At 34.7% G+C, this 21,592-nt stretch overlaps 1 protein-coding gene across 9 annotated transcripts in view; it reads right to left on the reverse strand.

Moving 5' to 3' along the window:
- Positions 1-3,912: 3,912 nt before the first annotated feature.
- The window catches only part of LOC129061743 (sodium channel protein type 3 subunit alpha), an 80,058-nt gene continuing 62,378 nt past the window's right edge, over positions 3,913-21,592 (reverse strand). For all 9 annotated transcript variants that reach the window (XM_054562509.1, XM_054562507.1, XM_054562502.1 and 6 more), the window contains exons 20-26: positions 12,989-13,111; positions 10,241-10,513; positions 9,315-9,368; positions 8,336-8,473; positions 7,193-7,297; positions 5,624-5,894; positions 3,913-5,108 (exon numbers count right to left, since the gene is read on the reverse strand). In XM_054562509.1, the coding sequence (XP_054418484.1) occupies positions 3,913-5,108; positions 5,624-5,894; positions 7,193-7,297; positions 8,336-8,473; positions 9,315-9,368; positions 10,241-10,513; positions 12,989-13,111 (2,160 nt within the window). The remainder of the gene's footprint in view (positions 5,109-5,623; positions 5,895-7,192; positions 7,298-8,335; positions 8,474-9,314; positions 9,369-10,240; positions 10,514-12,988; positions 13,112-21,592) is intronic.

The following is a 21,592-nucleotide window of genomic DNA, read 5'->3' on the forward strand; positions in this document are numbered from 1 at the left end:
AATCAATTATACTAGTAATATATCTGAATACTGATAGTCACTGAATCTCTTCTAGTCACTGCTGATAAAGGGAAGATGGGTAAAAAAATTAATGAGATATGCCCCATACCTTGGAAATATACAATCTATTAGAAAAGATAAATGCAAAGGAGATAATACAACACATTATGATATACACCATCACTGATGCACATTAGGAAGTCTGAGGAGAAGTTACATATTCTACTTCAGGAAATCTGAGAAAGGGTTCCTAAAATATGATGATATTTGAGCCAGTCTTGAAAGATGAACAGTGATTTACCAGGGGAAAAAAGAGAGAGAAAGGCACTTGAGGCAAAGAGAATAGCATATGCCGAGACAGGAGAGATACCAAAACATTGTGTAATGTGACTCCGGAGGGGAGAGAGCATGAGCTGTGGAGTGGTGGCCAATGATAGATGATAGTAGTGGGATATGGGAGAGGAAGGTTATCCAGATATTTTTTTGTTACTCCATAATAACAAGGGAAAATTGATCTCTCAGTAATGGGGTGCTGTCTGGTTTAGAAGGTTTCAGATATGTGATCCAGTACGTTAACTGGCATATTTACAGAGCTGGAGATTGTGGAGAGTGGAGGAGATACACTGCCAACAAAAGTGAGGAGAGAGTAACAGCAAATGTTTGGATGCATCAAATCATGAATGCTTTTCTCTATGAAAAGAATAAAACATTTAGATATTATAGGAGAACTATGTACATTTTTTATCTTTTGTGATTAAAATGAATACTTTAGGAATACAAAACTTAAGCCTGACTTAAATTTTGTGACAAATGTTAATCATTGATCAAGAAGTAACTTGGTTCCAGACGATTTTACAAATGACTAATGATATCTTTGTTTTTATCTCTTTGGTTATAGATTGGGTGTTATCTTTTAGAAATTTGTAAGGTCACAAAGAAGAAATAATAGCCATCCTTTGAATTATTTGAAACATTCTTCAACTTTGTGCTATAAAATATTTGAGAGCAAGAAGACTTTTAATGGGGCTAAAGTCAAGGCCAAATGTCATGTTTTTGTCTATTTAAAGTTGAGTAATGTTTTAGAATATATATTGACCCTTCTGACTATTTTGGAAGATGATCATTTAGATATAATTCATATCAATTAATAGATTGCTTGGCTAATTACAAAATAAGATACATAAAAATGCTATGGATTTTGCAAAGTAATATTTTGCGTGGCTTCGGCAAGATCTGAAAATTGAACAGAAAGAAGCCAATGAATTTCAATTATCTCCTTATGTAATTTATGTTGGAGTTAGGGTTAAACATGAAATACATACTTAAATCTAATTTATCTTTAAAAGTATACATTATAACTGAAGTTTTCCATTGAGGTTAAATATTTGGTTTTGACATGACATTAATCCAAGGGACCTGAAAAAAAAAGTTAATATAAATCCTTAATCAACTGCATCATTAATACTTTAAATAGGAGTTCATAAAATGCATTTAATAACAAAGCATGTAAGATTTATCAACTACCAAGAAATTTGGAGATGGTATCAGTTACACTGAGAGGAGTTGAGATTAAAATAGGTTTAGCCAAGGGTATTAATTGTGGTTGATAATCATAGAGGGCTACTATTATTGTTATGGTACCTAAGCTAGAATCATGTGCATTTGACCCTTTGCACACAAAAAGCTCACAAAACTGCTTTTAATAATCTTTATTTTGTAGAACTGCTTGGTGGATGATGCACTAGGTTGTTATCAAATTTATGTGAATTTTTATGTATACAGATGTCGGATCAAGTACAGGTTTTATTAATATATATTTTAAACTTCCAACAATAAAAAAAGAGGCCAAGAAATTAAATACAATAAAAAATGAAATATTTATTCTTTTGGCTCAATAATGACATAGCTCACCATTCTTTTTAGTAATAGCAATTCCCTGCATGCAGTTCATCAATACACTACAAGTAAATAGTTTTGTAAAATGAGTTAACATTAAATTTTTGGTTTGTGCAAAAAGATTATATCATTTTAGGTAATTGCACAACTTTGCCACTTTGTTTATGGCTAGAAAAGACACAACCCAAGTTATATCTCTAATAGCTTTAGTGCAGCAGGAATTAAAAAAATAAGACTAGTCTGCATAAGCAAATACTACAAAAGTTGAGTAAAAAAAACCTTCCATGAATAAAGGGTTATATTGAGCAACCATAGTTGGTAGAAAATGATCTAGGATTGAGTTTTTGACCAATGTATCTACTATTGGTATGGTAGAAAATATATTATAACAAAGAAATTCACAAAACCCAGTGTCTAACTTTTATCTTAGGAAATTATCCTTTGAAAAGTCTTATGAATTCAAAAGTTTGGAGTTGTGATTAAAAATAAAAAGCAAAAGCATAAAGTAAAATAAATTGCCATGTCATCAACCTGAAAATAATTTTCTTATGTACAAAATGTGACAAATAAAATTGATCATATTTTTACATTATTTATATTTAAACAAGTTTTGGACATATTTTTAGCAAAATATGAAATATAGGTTTTGACACTAGGCAGGATGTCGTGTGTTTCCTTGAAATTTAGAGAGGTACCACACAACACTCAAGTTAAATTAAAGATGCAAAAGTAAAAGTGCTTTTTAATAACTGCAAGCTATTCTGCTAGACAGAGAGCTCGTGGAATTCACTCTACCACCAACATATGACTTCTTCTTACCAAGACTTATGAAGAATGGATTGAGTAAAATAGAGCAGCATAGGCAATATTAACATGCATCAGTGATAGTCTTCAAACTATTTATGTTTAATGAATGGTACAGAATACATCCCTGTTGGAAGCTCGCAAAAGACACATACACTGTGGTACATATTTGGTTTAATAGAAGATTTTTTATCAGGCTGTATATATACATACATACATATATATATATATATATATATATATATATATATGTATATATTTATATTTGCCCAAACATGCACCACAGGAAAAAGTAACTATTTACATAACAGAGGGTATTTAATTGACATAAAATGTCAGCTTTGCTAAGAGCAGCGGATGGCAAAGCAATACTTCAGCAGAAAATGGAACAACTATTCTAAAACAATACTTTAGATATTCTATACCTTTCTAGAACAGATTATTAGATTACTTTTTTTGAAAGCATTTAACCGAAATTAAATATAGAGCTCTGGAACTTGGAATAAAATTTGCACTTGCTGAAACAGAGTACTTTACATAAAAATAATCCTTTAAAATTAGAGGAGAATTTACAGGCACATAACTGTTCAAATATAAACAAACATAGGCTGAAACACTTTTAAAATTAAAGTCATCTAAAAAATAATAGAAATACCTGAAATGGTTGACATTAGAATTTTGTTTCTGGTTTTGAGCTAGAATTTCATTTTTCAGACAAAACACTTTTGGCTGATTATTTGAGAAACTTTTGGGACAGGAACACAAGGATTATATACTTTCTTCTCAACTCAAACCTCATTTACAAAAATAGTGACATAGTATTATGAATAAACTATGAATTAGGGACCAGGGACAAATTTTGTAAAAATATGGCAGATATGGAAGTTAAAAATAGAGTGGATGCAAGTACTGTACTAAAGGTGTTTGGTGTAGTTACAATGATCACTTTGCACAACTATCCCTACAGTCTAGGTAGCCATTGAGTTTCTCCTCAGCAGTGTCAGCTGGTAATGAGAACAGCAACCTTTTGTCAATGTTGATACCCTGACTCACAGAGTTGTAGTGACAGAGCGGCCACTGTCTTGTTATAGGCACTGACCATGGGTATTTAGTCAGTTTGGCATAGACCTCCTCTGGGAGTGCAGTTGACACATAGACTTTACCTTCATAGGCTGTAAACAATTGATTACAAAGATAATTCTTTGTTTCTTTTTACTTTTGATTTTCTCTGACCTCTCTCCCTTTGCTTTCTTTTTCTGGTTTGTCTTTCTCAAACTTTTCTTTGTCCGGCTTTGTTACACTATCATAGGAAGGAGGAGAGGTGGTAGAGGAATTTCCATCTGTTTTTTCTGGGGTGGAGTTCCCATTTAATTTGTCCATAATCATGTCTTCTTTTATAGGTAAGTCAACTCTCCCTTTGATTGCCTCTTTATTATATTTACTTGATACTTTTTTTAACCTTTGCTTTAAAAGATAACATCTGAAATTACGCTGAATGATAGCAGCAGACACCTCCTCTTGTTTGCGTTTCAAAGTGGTTGTGATGGGCTCATAGGAGACTTTGGATGGGTTCGATGCCATGAACCGGTCTTCCATCTGTATTCGAAGGGCATCCATCTCTCCACTCTCACCCAAAACACGCTTTGTAAAGGCAAATAAAATGTCGAGGCAGTGGATCCGGTCTCCACTGACCATGGGCAGATCCATGGCAATGAGCTGGACTTTGTTTGGTTTTGCTATGAGAAGAGGAGGATCCAGGGCAGCTGCAAAATCAGAGAGCTTGGAGAACTCTATAAACTGGGTGGCATCGGGATCAAACTTCTCCCAAACCTCATAGAACATCTCAAAGTCGTCCTCACTCAGGGGCTCTGCGCTTTCCTCAGTAGCAACACTGAAGTTCTCCAGGATGACAGCGATGTACATGTTCACCACAACCAGAAAGGATATGATGATGTAACTGACAAAAAAGAAAATCCCAACAGAGGGGTTCCCACAGTCTCCCTTTACTGAGCTTCCAGGGTGAATTGCATCAGGGTCACAGTCAGGAGGTGCACTGTTGAGGATAGGTGCTAGCAACCCGTCCCAGCCGGCAGAGGTGGTAATCTGGAACAGGCAGATCATGCTGTTGCCAAAAGTTTCAAAGTTGAACATGTCATCAATTCCAGCTTCCTTTTTTACATAGGCAAAGTTGGACATTCCAAAGATGGCGTAGATGAACATGACCAGGAAGAGCAGGAGGCCGATGTTAAACAACGCAGGAAGGGACATCATCAGAGCAAAGAGCAGCGTGCGGATCCCCTTGGCCCCTTTGATCAGCCGTAGGATTCGGCCAATCCTGGCAAGACGGATCACTCGGAACAGGGTCGGGGACACGAAATATTTTTCTATCATCTCAGCCAGAAACATGCCTATGGAAAAATACAGAAAACAGCTAAACAGTGAATATCTTACGCTTACATGAATACTTTATCTTTGCAAGGTCTGTGAAAACAATAAATTTGTTATGAATATAAACTTTTGCTAAATATTTGGATCTACTCCTTAATTTAGCAATTAAAGATTATAGTTTTATACAATTCTTCCAAAATGTTGTAAGCCAATATGGATTTTTGCAAAATCCAATGAATTAAATAATCTCAGATAGTGATATGGCAATTTAAGTTTGTACACACACAACTGCTATGAACAGGTATCCTCATGTATGAAATGTACCAGTTGCAAGGATTGTTTCTGAAAACCCCAAATACATTGTTTTCTATTTTTGAATACCAACATTTTTCAGTTAGAGGAAAATGAACAAGATTGTTAAACTTTAGATCTACACACATTATAATTCTCAGATCTGATTTCCATATTACATAGCTCTCAGGCCTTGAGGGACCTTCTTACAACAGCACTGTCTCTGTAATGAAAGCATTCTTACCTACAATGGAGAGAATAACCACCACAAAATCAAAGATGTTCCAGCCTATGGTGAAGTAGTAGTATCTGAGGGAGATGAGCTTTAGTACAAATTCTCCAGTGAACAGGATAATGAACACAAGGTTGATTCGGTACAAAACTTGAGTCATGTATTTGCTTTGATCATCAGTCTCCACCATCATGGTGACCATGTTCAGGCAGATGAGGATCATGATACTGATGTCAAAGACTTGTCTGGTTACAAAATCGAAGACCATTCCTTGGAATTTGTTCTAGAAAAAGAGAGAGGAGAGAAAAGGTTAATATGCATATTCATAAATGATCTAGTAAATTTGCAGTGGAAGGTCTTCCACAAGATGTGTACCCTTCTCACATACCCCAAACAATTCTGTGTGTTCCATTTCTCTTTGTGTTTAAAAAAGAGAAAGAAATAAAAAAAAATTCATATGAGGAGAAAAAGAAAGCATAATTGGTTTATTTAGTTTCTATGGGAAAATAAAGCTGAATACACCATAAACTGGTAGCAGTTCTCTGATAATATGTATGGGCTTTGCTTGACTTTAAAAATTATGATTATTTCTACAAATATAATGATAACTAGTAATGATGATTTAAAAAGTAGGTTAATATAGACAGACTTGTAAATGAATGAATACCCCAGTTCATTTTTCAGTACTTTAGGCCTGATAGTATCTTCTTTCCATCTATCCCGCAAAATATGTCAATCCTTTTCTATTTAATTCTACCTCTTCTAACTGCGATATTTAAATGACCTTCAGTAAAGCAGGATCATGCCCTTTTGTATGCCAAGTATCTCCTCCTTTCATCTCCTATTCAGCTGTAACTACTCTTAAAACATGAAGTGAAGTCATTTATAGGATTCGTGAGAACTTGTCAAGTTCTAGAAATGATAGGTTTTATGATTTTGGGTATCATATTTACCTTCTTTGGGCCTCAGTTTTCCTACTACTTATTCATCTAAGAGGATAGAAGAGTACAGTTCTGTGAACATAATACATCATTATTATGCCTTCCTATAATTACAAAGCTCTACAAAGTATGCATTCAAATATGTCCTTTTTTGTGTATTTCATGAAACTATTTTGATGACATCTTTTTCCTTTCCAAAAAAGTCAAGTACATTTTAGTCATGAAAATAAAGAGAAGGGTCATGGGTGTCAGGTGGGAAATCTGAAAAACTCCATCTACTTAAAAGGCCAAGCAGGTACCTATAAAAATATCAGAGGAGCAGGCCCCGGCACATTATTGGCGGTAGGTGGGAGGGGTTGCAGGAGCATTAAGCCTGCTTGGGAAGCAGTTATAGGGAACCCTTAGAGGCTTTCAACTGACAAACTGCAGAAAATATTCCCCCATTTTAAAGAACTTAGCAATTCTTATTGAGCGTATTGAGTACGGCAGTTGTGAATTGTGTTATACAATATGGACTTCACAATTAAGCCATATTACGTTATTGGTGATACCACACAATATGTTCTCATCCAGAGCACTGGCCAGTTTCATCATATGGAAATAAAGCTTTGGAATGTTAAAGGAAATGAGTCATTCTTACTGCTGGCCGAGGTATGGGTTTTTGAGGTTTCTTAGACCCAAGTTTCTTCATTGCATTGTAGTATTTTTTCTGTTCCTCTGTCATAAAAATGTCCTGACCTCCAAAGTGAAGACATAGAATAAAATTGGTTACAATCTCAACACATGTTACAGCACACTTTTACCACAATATTCCTGGGTCTTTCTTTGAATCCTTTCTCAGTTTTTAAATGGATTATAATTCTGTTTCATACAGATTTATTCTACTTTTTCCACTTATGTGAAATTCTGAGTACTTTAATATGATGTAAAACCCGTAAATCACATAAAACTCTGATTAGTATAGGATCTTAATTTGATTATATTATGTTTAGAAGGAGCATCAGAGATCTCAAATATATTTTCATGAAGGAAAATGTTTTCTTAGACCATTTCACTGGTGAGAGTTTTACTTCTTTATTCAACAGTTTTTAAGTGTCTCTTGTGTGCTAGACAGTGTATCTGGTGCCAGAATTACATAACTATGTAAGACACAGTGTCTAAATGCAAAAACAAAAGCAAAAAACAAACAAAGAAACAGTGTAGGCACTGCAGAGATAATACATTCCAAGGCTCAGAAACGGACTTTATGTAGGAGGCTACCCTTAAGCTAGACCTTAAAGGATGGTTAAGGTTTTGCTAAACAAAGCACTCTGGGAAGAGAAAATATTCTGTGTAAACTCAGGAAGGTAGAAGAGCATGACTGGCTCAACAAAGGGCAGAAAATCCATGCAGCCGTGTATGTAGCAAGTGATAATGTTGATGGTGGGTGGACAGTGACTAAAGAGTAGGGAAGTGGATATACGTGTTATGGGAGTAAAGGAAGCTGAAAAAGTAGGTGGAGATAATCCCTGACAGGCGCCAGAAGCACGGGTAAAGCACTGGAGGCCCACTGGACGTTTTGAAGTTGAGGTTACACTTTTTTGGTCAGAAAGACACTATGACAGATTTGCAGAGGATGAACCTGGAGAGAAGGCACTGATTAGAGCTGGAATCCTCTGCAGCTGAACTGACAATATAGTGAATGGAAAAGAATATCAAAATGATCTAAGTCTATCATGACTATGAGTGTCCAGATATAACAGACCCTTAGATTGGAGAAAGGTGAGAGTTGAGGAATACTTATCTTCTTTTTCTGTTGGTTGAAGTTATCTATGATGACACCAATGAATAGATTCAGAGTGAAGAATGACCCAAAGATGATAAAGATGACAAAGTATAAATACATATACAGATTTTCTTCATATACAGGCTGAAGTTGAACCTAAATAATATGGAAAATATTAAATATTTAAAAACACAAAAAAATGCTTAAACTAAAATGACAATTTAGTGAGTGTTGTTATTTAAGATAGAGCTATTTTTTACCTTGCACTCAGAGAGTATTCTGCAAAAACAATTCTTTTTTTCAAATTTGTATGATGTAGTATAATGAAAGTTTGTAATTTTTATGATTGTTTTTATATCTGTTTTCCCATTGTGGCTTATTCGTACATGTTATTTAGTACGAGTAAATCACAGTCATACAAATAAGGAAAACATTTTGAGCCTATTATTAGTCATATATATTTTTTTCAGTAAATTTTCAATTTGGGTTTAGAAATACTGTCTCTTGGAGATATGGCTTTAGTAACAGAACATCAACTTCTACACAGAAAATTGAGCATAAACAAATATGTTCTGAGGAATTATTTTTATTCCTATTTTTAAAATTGAGTTTCCCTGAAACTTGCTTGCTTTTATGATGGTATTTTTAGAAGCTGCTTCCCAGGCTCTGGTTTATCATATTCTCCAGGGATAGAGAGAGACAAGTTACTTCCCCACTGAGCATCTTTCTTAATCTTATGAGTTTCATTTACTGGATCAATTTTATGTCTTCTCATTTATGCAATGAGATAATTTTTCATGTTAGATATATATTATACAATAGACAGGTCAACAAAAAATTATCTATATTAAAGTGTATTGTCTTATAAAGATCATTTCTACAATTGTAAGCATTCTGATAACATCTAAGATAAAATTCTGGACATTTCAGTTAAATTAGCATGAGTGTTCACCCTGAAAACTCTAGTAGCTCTAAATAGCATTTGAGTGATACTTACATCTCGTGAGTCAACAGCTGCATACATAATGTCCATCCAGCCTTTAAATGTGGCCTGTAAACAACATATATTTGAATTCTGTATAGAAACTTAAATCAAAGAATGTGCATTATAGTATGTGAAAATATGATAGTGTTATTATAAATAACTTTTTGTACAATATTATGAAATGTTCTATAAAGAAATTGAAGTGAATTGAATGAATAAATGAAACTGAAATAGAACAAGATTTTATTTTGAGTCTGGAACTGTTTTCATTGTTTTTCTTGGAAAGTTTTCCTTTTTTTCTACACTAAAATTGAACTAGATGCTTGACTCATAAAACTCCTATCTCAGTCTCAAATCCCTTTCATGCCAAAAGGCAAACTCTATGACTCAAACCTATGGCATGTTTAAACACAACTCAGTCATTTTCATTAATAATTATTGATTACTGTCAATTAAGTCAAAATTATGAAACATTATACATGTTGAAATTCATTCCATAAAATTTTCATTTCCACACATTTTAGAACCATGCTCTTTAGAGGTTGGTATAATTAATTACATAGCTAATAATCCATGCATTTAATTCACTACGATAATACACACATTATATTTTAATACATTAAATTGCTCCTTTGACAATGATTTCTGCAAAAAACTAGAAATGCTAATATCACAGTAGTGCTCAATAATATAACAAGAAAAAACAAGACGCAGAAATATAAAACTACATTAAAACATACTAAAACCAGAATACTGCGGAAAATACATTATAAAATAACTGCAAAACATCTTCCTTACAGTTGAATCAAGCTTATGGTATAGGTGTTAATCAACCACTTTTGTCACATACTAATCATTCAAACAAAAGAACATCAGAGAAATGATCTTACTTGAAACATTTTGAAAATGCTTTCAAATCTCATGCAGTAGCCACTTACCACTTGAAGCAATGCAAGATATCCAGCACCAACATTATCAAAGTTTACTTTCACATTTTTCCACCGAGCTTGTTTGCCAAGAGCCTGGCAGTCGCTCAAATTGTTGACCTCACTAACTTCAAACATGTTACCCGTAGTTGTGTTAACACAATGGTAGAACTTGCCAGCAAACAAATTCACACCCATGATGCTAAAGATCAACCAGAAGATGAGACAAACCAACAGCACGTTCATGATAGAGGGAATTGCTCCAACAAGAGCATTCACAACCACCTAGAAGAGGAAATGAGAATAAGAAAGCTTACAAATCATTAAAACAGAAAGCATTCCTTTCATTTATTTAGTACTAAAATGGGTGTGAAAAGAGTTTAAAAAAATCTACGTGGACAAGTTGTGTCCTCTGCTCTTTTCTATGACGTATTTGTAAGGGAAAACAAATAGTCATACAACAAAAAAGCTAGTTAAGAAAAGCAATATATGTCAAAGCATGAAAAGAAAGAAACAAAACCTGGCAAAGTAAGATGGAGTCAGAAAATATTTGTATGCTGGGGAAAAAAGGAAAAAAAAGATACATTAAATATCCACAGAAGAAATAATCATCATTCAGTGACACTCTTTTCAAGTGTTAATGAATCATTGATGATTTGAAAATGTGATTAAACAAACCCTTTAAAAATAAGCAAATTATTAATAATGTATTAAGTCTGTATCCTCAGAACAAGTTAAGTTTTCATGGTTATGAGAAAAGGATTATGAGTTTGCAAGGTCCTTTTTTGTCCCTATTAGTAAATCTCAATTTTAGAAGTATATTAAGTTAGGAAAGGAGATGGAATTTATCTCTGGACATAAAAGTACTGCATATGACCACATTATTATTATTCTAACTCTTTTAAATGTTCATTTTGGAGCACACATTATTTCTCCGGCCCCACCTATTTCATTAAGGAGAAATTAAGTCACATTTCCTTTAATTAAATTCAGAAGAGATTAAGATGCATTTTGAAATATCTAGGACTGTCAGCAGTATCTCTTCTTATCTAACTGAATCTGGTTTATATTGTACTACTTTGTTAAGAATTTATACTAAATGAAACTATTTATTTTAAAATATTCAAATATTAGTCAAATATTATTTTAGAAATCAACACCAAGGAATTTTAAATGGAAATCACAACCTGAAATCTAAAATGCTAAGAATTTCTTGGGTTACTTAAATTTTATTTTTTTTAGAAATTTGGTAAAATGTATTATACTTAAGTCAGGTTTTTTGCTACTAAAATTTTTTTAAAGATTTTATTTATTTATTTTAAAGAGACAGAAGAGAGGGAGAGAAACATCGATGTGTGAGAGATATATTGGTTGCCTCTCACACGTCCTGAGCCAGGGACCTGGCCTGTAACTCAAGCATGTACCCTAATCAGGAAGTGAACCAGTGACCTTTCGGTCCACAGGCCAGGGCTCAATCCACATGCCAGCCAGGGTGCCACTAACATATTTATTAAATGACCTTCACAAGTTCTCTTGACATCAAATAAATTCATGACACATTTTACCATATTTTATAGCTGGAATGTTAATTCTGCCGTATGACTAAACTGAAAATGACAGAATATTTTTTCAGATTAGAACAAATATGCTTTTTGTTTTGTTTAATTGCTGTATCCCCTCAAAAAGAAATTATTAATTTGAAACCATATAACCAGATGACGGCTTAAGTAATATCAGCAATGGTAAAAAGTCGGTGTGAAAAGAACCTGAAATTTTGTAATTTTATACGTTTCATCTTGTGACATTATCAACTAGCAGTGGAATAAAATTACGATGTAAAACCAAGTATTTCTTCACTTGCAGTGATTTGAAAAGTCTGGAGAGTGGTTTCATTCTCCCTCATGAATAGATCTCAAAGCCAAGGCTGAAGTGTTTTTATTGCCCAAACTACCTCCTAAGATAAAAGAAAACCCTATGACCTACAACAAATTCAATAGCCATGTTCATTTGCAAGCTGGATTAAACAAAGCTGACCTTTGTGCTAAATAGTATTTTGAGGGCTGTTGCAAGTCAGTATGTGTAGAAGTGTGTATTTTATGTTTAGATTCATAAAATACACACTAACGAAGGGACCTGGAGAGGAAAAATACAAGTGCTATAAAAAAAGCGAACCTCATTCAGAATGCTCACCTAAAAGGGAGGTCCATAAAACAGGGGTTGCCTGCAGTGTTTAATTACCTTAACCCCTTACTTTGTTTGCTTAAGAAAAATAGATTTTGTCAGAGGCTACAATTTAGTGTTATTTTCTTGTACAACAGCTATTTTTGTGATATTAATTGGAGAAGTAAAAGCACATAAAAACCATTTTACTTTCATTCATTACAAGTAAACTTTGAAGGATCAAACTACCTATTGAAGAAGGAAAAAAAAAACCCTCTAGAACAAATGTCACTCGTAAACAGTCATTTCAAAGTGTATAAGCAATGAGAAGAAAGAAATAGTGGCACACAGTTTATGGATGTTGTGGAAACATCCTTGAACTTGCATCAGAAGACCTGAACTCCAGTCCTCGCTCTGCCACAACTTTCTGAATGCTTGTTTCAATTTCAGAAGGCTAGGTTTAGTGATGTCTGAGAGTTCTTCTCTGGAATTTTGTAATTCTATGAAATAAATTTCAAGAGTATGGCATCCCTCTGTATCTAAATCATTACCTACATTTAATTTTCATATGAATCATCAGAGAGTTTTTATTCTTCTTACCCTCATGCCTTCAAACCGAGATAAAGCTCTTAGCGGTCTCAAAGCTCTTAGTGTCCGGAGGGATTTGATGGCACCAAGTTCTGAGTAGCCCAGAGCAGTGGCTACCAAGCTAACCAAAGAAACCTACAAAAAAAAATAATTAATTAGTCTAACAAGAAGTAAACTGTTGACTGAAGGCATAGGGTATGGCGTTTAGTCTTTAATGACAACCATATAAAACTTCAGACATATCTTGACAGTTTTCATCTTCCACATAGTGGGGTCGTCTCACATGGGGAGCCTCATCTCATACTATTGCTTTTCTTACCAGTGAAACAGGAGTCCTTGTCCACATTTATAAACATTTTGTAAACTTCTCCAGTTAGATATTTCACCCATGCAGCCCTTTTTAACCTGTGTATTTAGACCACTAATGATTCAGGATTTGGTTCAAAAGCCATATCGTCCAGGTGCCATAGATCTGTGCTTAATATCATTGATTAGAAATCATGCTTCTCTCCTGAATTTATGCAGTATCTTGGTTTTGCATAGTGGAGACATTTGCCGTGTATGAGAGTCAATACATCCATTGGATGGCTTAAGGGCTTAACTTCTTCAGAAATGGGCTGTTGAAAATGGAGCTAAGTGATTCCTCCCCAACAATCTTTTGAGAGCGGATGAAAAAAATGATCTACTCAAGAACACATGGCATAAAGGGTGACACCCAAACCAGAAGAGACGCTTTAAAGGCAATTGGAGCCACTGTCCCCTCATTTTTTTGGATTCATCTCATTTATTGAGCTATTCATTTCCACCTAGCGTTTTCTGTCACAGGAGACTGGAAAGATAGGAAATGTTATTAGAGAACACACAGGCTTCTATATCCTGGCCTCCTTTGCCTTGGGAGGCATTAACAACTTCTTTATATTTCTGAAGCTTCTTACTGAAGACTTTCCTCATCCTCCCAACCAAGTCCTTTATTTAAATTTAAATGGCTGCAAATTTTCAAGACCTTAAAGTAAGGAGGTTCATGCTTTTAATGGGAAAGAAAAAGATAATGGCCAGAGCCCGAAGGTGCTGGCAGGTTAGGAAGTCATGGGTCCAAAGGCTACGAGGCACCCACCGCTTGCATATACCTACCTCAAACTGAGTGACTGTGATGTTGCCAGAGAAACTGGGCATTACTGAGTTTCCCTTTTTGCAGTGGACCTCACGTCATTTTGCGCAGTTCAAAAACTCATTTTATTGAGTTAACTATTGTGAAAACTTAATATTCTTTAAAGGCAAGTTTGAAGTAAATAATTTTAATGGCTTGCAATATAATTAAAATTTGAAAATAATGTCTGCTATGGGTAGCATGCTTTAGAGCTTGCAATGCTGTATTTCACTCATTTTCTCTGTCTCAAAGAAGTCAAATAACTAGTTCAAGAAAAGGTAGCAAGGGGCAAGATCATAACTGGAATTTAGGTCTTTTGTTTTCAAGTTCAGTGTTTTCCACATCAGCAACTTTGTCTCCAGTCTTTCAATACATAGTGTTTTAACCTTCATCTCTTTTGTGCGAAGCATAAAAGGTACTCTTGGTAATATATACAAAGTGTAACAGAAACCCTATGCCAAAAACTGAATTTTTAGTACAAATTTACATGATTTTAGGTACATCACTACACAGAAAATACTGTGTAAAACTGTCTGTGCTAGGTGTTTCAAGGATGGTTTAGTTGGCATCCACATTTTTTTACATTCTTATGAAGCTAAGCTGAGAAGGAAGAAGTAACACAGGAAGGATTGATGGTTCTGAAGAAGATGCTGGAGGTTGTGTGATTGGTTAATGAAACAAATGATATGAATTAAATTTATTTATTTGGAGGAGGGCAAAGGGGGAAAAATTGAGACAACTGTAATAGAATAAGCATGATTTTAAAGAAAAGAACTCTTACAAATCAGCGATAAAAAGGTCATTAAACAAATGTGCAGACTTTTAAACTTTCATTTTAATCTGTGTTTGAACAATACATTTAAACTCCCTATTGAAATTCAACTTGAATGCAAGCAAAGGAATACAAAAATGTGAGAACAAAGAGGAGAGTTAAAAAAATTATGGATATTAATATTCGAAATACGTAAAGAACTTATACAACTCAACAAGCAAATAACTGTCCAATTAAAAAATGTGCAGAAGAGCTGAACAGACATATCTCCCAAGAAGACATACAAATGGTCAAGAGATTTTGAAAAGATGCTCAACTTCATTAGCTATTAGGGAACTGCAAATCAAAAATACAATGAAATATCACTTCACACTTGTTAAAGTGGCTATTATCAACAAAACAAGTAATAGGTGTTGGAGAGGTTGTGGAGAAAAATGAACCCTCATTCACTGCTGGTGAGACTGTAAACTGGTACAGACACTGTGGAGAACAATATGGAGGTTCCCCAACCCCAAAGAATTAAGAATAAAGTTACCACCTGACCCAGCAATCCCTCTTCTGGATATTTTTCCCCAAAACTTGAAAACATTTATTCACAAAGGCATACGCACTCCTGAGTTCATAGAAGCATTATTCATGGTGGCCAAGACACGGACACAACCCAAGTGTCTTTTGATGGCTGATTGGATAAAGATGTGGTAATTTATACAAGGGAATACTACCCAACCATAGAAAGGAAGAAATACTGCCATTTGCAACAGCATGGATGGACCCTAAGACTATCATGTTAAGCAAAATCAGTCAGTGAGAAAAAGCTAAGAACCATGTGATTTCACTCATATATGGTATAGAAAAGTGAACCTCATAAACACAGACAACAGTATGGTGGTTACCAGAGGGAAGTGGGGGTGGGGAGTTAGTAAGGGTAAAGGGGGTCAAATATATGGTGACAGAAGATAATTTGACCTTAGGTGGTGGGCTCACAATGCAACATATGGGTCAGGCATTATAGAAATGTACACTTGAAACCTATATAATCTTAGTAATGCACTCCAATAAATTTAATAAAATAAAAATAACAAAATTCTGGACTATGAAGAGCAGAGGAATGATTACTTTCTCAGCCATGTAGAAACCTAAGTGCCTTCAGAAGTTAAATTGTGCCAATGGACTCTCAAAGGGCTATGGACCTAGAGGCACCAGTTTCCTCTCATAGAGGGAGGTAATGGATGGCACTGGAAACAACTGATTGAAAGTCTCTCTACAGGAAAGCTGGACACTCCCGAGCCCCCCATCCACTTCTCTTCAGCTCTGCAGGAGAGTAGGATGGAATAATACACCTTCACAACTTACAGAGTAAAACTTGTTTCTGCAATAGAAGTCAGAGCATAGAGGCAATAATCTACATTGTGAGACCACAAAAGCCTCTTCAATATATAATGAAATTGAGGGGTTTCTTTTATTAATAGTACCATAGGGTTTAAATAACATGTGGACCAATGCAATATTTCTTAGAGCAATAAATATTTCTTAGGGCACCTGGAACTTGAGATTGCTAGATGCACACCTCCTCCCTCCCACTCCGGAACAGTCCTGTTTCCTACCTGCTAGGCAGCAGCTGAAATGGGGTGCAGATAGTGATGAGGGCCAGGTACAAAGCTGCCATTGAAGTGGTGGCAAAGGGCTGTTGGTGAAGATGGGAGGTGGGGGATTCTGGAGATGGTAGGATTTGGTCAGCTGGATGGGTAAGGTTTATGGCAGGAATGGTGTGAAGGATATCTAGTGTCTGTGAGAAGTAAAGAACAATTCCTATGTAATGTCAGTCAGGAATGAGAGCTCCTTTTTATGTAAGGGGAGGTTGTAACTCAGGGGCTGCCTCTGCATTTGACATCCCTTCTTCTTCTACCTTAAGCTTTTAACAGTTTCTCTGTCTCTAACTTTGTACATGATCAGAGAATCCACAATGCTCACAAGCTATATTAAAAGAAATATCTTGGTCATTATACCTTTTGTTTGTTTGTTTTGTGGCAGTAGGAAGCTGGAGAAAACCTACATGTTCATCCCTGGGGAAAGATGAGTAAATTCTGGAAGTGCATTATTGTAGACTGCTGAATGGCACTCAGGGCCATGGGTTCCACAGGGACTTCATTTAAATAGTGCAAACACAATTGCTTAATAAATAAGGATTTTCTAAGTTTACTTCCTTGTCTGAAGTTCTATAATTCAGTCATTTCAAGATGGCTAGGTAAAAATAGCATTATATGCTATTCATGCTGAAGAGACAAACCATAGTATTTTTGCTTATGAATGTATCATCAATCAAATACAGTACTGGAATATACTTCTGTTTATGGGGTATGTAACTATGAGTCTATCCTTAGGTTTAATAATTTGGGGGTTGGAGAATAGGAATTGTTTTTGTCATTTTACATAGTGATTTTCTTCATCTACAAAATTGGGATCATTAGAGTAGATGCCTCAATGGTGGTTGTGAAGATTAAATGAATAAAAACAGAGGTTACTTATTATTAATATCATACAAGAGAACCCTCATCTGCCTTTAATGGCACTGTTTAGAATCCTAGCTGATGAGCTTGTTTGGCATCTCTCAGGAAGGGCTTTAAGAAGAGAAAGAGCCATGAACATCTTTTTTTCTTTCTTTTTTTGTGGTTACCTGAAGACTTTTTCTTTTCATTGTTTTTAGAGAGAGGAAAGGAGAGGGAGAAACATCAATGTGAGAGAGGTACATTGATTGCTTGCCTTCCATACATGTCAGCATGGGGGATCATGCACACCCAGACTGGGGATCGAACCTGCAACCTCTCAGTTCTGGGACAACGCTCTAACCAACTGAGCCACACAGGCCAGGGAGCCATGGGCATCCTACTACAGGGGGTATTCGATGAAAGTATAACTGGAAGTAGGAAGAACATTTAATAAGCCATTGTTTGTCCAGTTATAAGATGTTAGTGTTAAAGGGGAGGCCCCAGGGCTGCAATTCATATTTTAGTTGGTAACGTGGAGAAATTGCTAATTGATTGGTTGTGAAGAGTGATAGAGAAGGAAAGGCTGAAGAAGACATTTGGTTTAGTTTTATTGATATACCCCCATCATACCAAACAGGGAATTCAGGGAAAAATACATAATTGGAGGGGAAAGGTAATGAAGGTACTCATGCAGGAGGGATAAAAGTAGGCATTTCCTGGGAAGCATTTAGAAATGTGGGTTGTGGTTTTAGGAAAGACTAGAATTAAAAACTTAAAATCTCTGTGCTAAAAGTCATGATATTTTTAAAGAATGGAATATAGAATTTTATACTGGTAAATTAATAAGATTATCTCTTTAAACCTGGTCAGTGAGAAAGGTTTTTTTTTTTTAAATTAATGATGTTAAAAGAGAATTAAATCCTTCCCCCACAAAAAGAACAAAGCTAATCATTCCCACTAAGAGACATTTACAGAAAAAGCCAAAGCACATACTAGACTGTTTGCACAGAAGTATGTCTGGAGAGAGATCAGAAATTGATATAAAATGACAATAATTTGTACTTATTCCATTCCTTTGGAAATTCTTTAAAGATAATCTAATTCTTTACACAGAAGGTCCAGCTGAACAAGTCAGGTATGTACATAACAAGGCATTTTATTGTTTTCATTCACCAGCGTGGAGTGTAATGTGGGAACTCTTTGACTAGTGCAAAAACATATTTCAAACAGATCTGTGCTCTACTGCAAAATATGGGCCACAGATCACAGTGCTAGAGAGAGGTAGATCTGCCACTTACTAGATGTATGACATCTCCAAACCCCATTTTTTCAGTAGCAAAATAGAGTAAGACCTACATCACAGGATTGTTAATAGGATTAATAACTAATTTATAATTAAAAAGAGATATTGGTAATAAGTTCTGTATTGTAGTGGTTAGGAACACAGTCATTAAAGTCAGACTACTTGGGTACAAAATCCATCTTAGCATCTCATTAGCTATGTTTACTTGGGCAAGTAATCTTTCTTTGCTTTAGTTTCTCCACCTGTAAAAAGAGAGTGGTTATGGTTTCTAACTAATAGAGTTTTGAAGATTAAATGAATTAACATATGTAAAGTGCTATTAGCAGTAGCTTTACACAGTAAGCCATTTCCACAGTAAGTGCTTAGGAAGCACGTTATTGTGATACAACTAATAATTCTAGTTTCATTATTGAGGATGCCACTATGTCAAGAATCAATGTAACACAGGGACCGCTAGATTCTAGAGGCTGCTGGTGAATGGAAATACATATAAGGTGCAGAAAGTGGTCATATTCTGCTTCAGTTCACCTCTGTAGAGCATGTGGTGAGGGTTCTGAGGAGCCCTTGAACAATCAGGAAAACAGTTCATGAGTAGCAAACATCATCAAATATCTTATTTCAACCATATCAGCAACCTGTGCTGTCTGGAAAGTGGCTATTACTTGTGAGCAATAAATATTTAATGATGATTGAATCTTTTACTAAGAGTATGTTTGATACATCAGCACCTTAGCAAAATTTGGAACCAAATTTGAAGTTGTCATGAAAGACACTCACATGAATTTTCTTGGAGATGACAATTATGCAAAAATCCTTACAGACCACAAGAAATCTTATATTTTAAAAAAATGATCAGGTATTTAACTTTATTGTGGCATCAGTGACAACATCTATAGTATAGCTTGTGTAGTTATAGTATAGGATACTTGGTTTTTACATGAAGATAGTATTTTTTTGACTTTTGGATAGAGAGACATAAATATCACAGATAATCAGAAAAAGTGTTCCATCTAGTGGAGTATTCCAGCAGACGAAGTCATGGGTTAAGTTGTCCTACTTGATTTTAACCTGAATTACCATACTTGCTGTCTCTATCTCTTCATCTCTACTCTTTCCTCAATCTTTCCAATATTTCTGTACTTCATCCTCATCATTCCCACGTGACAAGTCTTATCCATGACAACAATGACCTCTATGTTGCTAAATATGTCCTTTCTCAGTACTCATGTCACTTGACCTCCTTATAGCCTTTGACAAAATTGATCACTCCTTCTCTGGAAAAACCCAAACATCTTCTCTGGGCTTCTGTGACAATATCATATGTATGGTTTTTCATCTAACTGCTACTTTATGTATGCCATGAGATTATTAAAAAAAAGTTGAAAATCGCTGCCATAGAGTATAAACTCTAACAGAGCTTAATCTGTCTTATTTATATCTCCTTTCTCTAAAATAATATGTGACCTTTAAGATATTCAAAATATGTATTGGATAAATGAATGAATGTTCGGATGTTGGACTGATAGCCTATTATAGTCTACTTTTTATTTTAGGTAGGGAATTAAAAAGAGTAATTTTTCTTTAACATGAATAAATTTATCAAGGTTTGAAAGTATTTTTTTTCTGGTATGAGGTACTCTACTTATGCCTCAGATTTTTCTTTTTTGTTTTTTGTTTTTAGTGTTGTGTGGCTGTTTAGTTTTGTTATTGCAAAATACCTGATGGATTGCAAATGCCTTTTAAGTACTGCATATTTTACTTGTACTTTCAAAAACTGTTTTAACTCTACATTTATGTTAGCCTAGTAGTCTGAGAACAGGTTGCTGTCTGAGATCACAGTAATTCATGTATTTCATTCCTGGCTTTAGACCCATTTAAGATAATATCTTACCCAAAGAGAGAGGGCTTTAAGTACCAAGTTCTAATTTCTACTCTACTAGTTCATTCTCACTAAAAGGGAAGTAATTTTTTAGACATCATTCTTTGTTATTAATTAATTTTTTACATTATTTAATAGACATCTAAATGTCTATATCAGGTGTCTAAGGATACAAACATGATACAACATCTCTAGTCTTGAGAGATTTTGCATCATATTCATATCTTCTATATAGGGAAATACATGGAAATACTTAAAGTGCAATGTGAAATATATTTCAGAGAATGTAAGTTTTTCAATAAATGTAAGTAATCAGTAAATTTCAGAGTTTTCTGGAGTCCTATCCCACTTATAAATGACCTTAATGCATGCTAAAATCTTTTCAAACCAGAGAAGATTCTTAAAAGTATTTAATGTTTCATCATTTCAGGCAGAAGCTAAAGATTATAAAAGGTAAATTCCAAAGCCAGTCTGAAAAAATATATTACATTTATACCAGTTAGAAAATAACTCTGTGGGATAAAGGAGCATTCAATTGAGAATTAGGAAATTTGACACTAATCTCAGCATTGCTAGGACAATTCTTTAAAGTGAGGCTTCAGTTAAGAATAAACACTAGAAAACTGTCTAGAATAAAGTCTAGATATTCTTTAAGGTCCATTCCAGGTGCAGAATATGAAAATATTAAACTTCCTCTTATGTATAGCTTTTCAAACAATATAATATTGAGCTTCATCCCTATTATTCATTCAAGACCAGCCATGGAAATTGGAAGTTGTTTCTGGTCTATTAAAGGTGGCTTGGTGGCAGATTTCTTCTAAACTCATGGGATTAAACATAATTTGGTTATAGAATTATGAGTATGTATATGTGGGAGAAAGAGGAGTAGAATTTAGGTAAGCCCATACATGTCACAAATTATAAAAGAATGAATGCACACATACAATAATCATTGATTCACAGTGGCTAGTGTTAGAGCTAAAAATAAAGTGGTTATGATTGCTAGGAAACAGCTAGAGGTGCTTAGAG

The sequence above is a fragment of the Pteronotus mesoamericanus genome, unplaced genomic scaffold (assembly GCF_021234165.1).
Source record: "Pteronotus mesoamericanus isolate MK-2021 breed Mesoamerican mustached bat unplaced genomic scaffold, CSHL_Meso_final scaffold_651, whole genome shotgun sequence".
In the NCBI taxonomy this organism is placed as follows: Eukaryota; Metazoa; Chordata; class Mammalia; order Chiroptera; family Mormoopidae; genus Pteronotus; species Pteronotus mesoamericanus.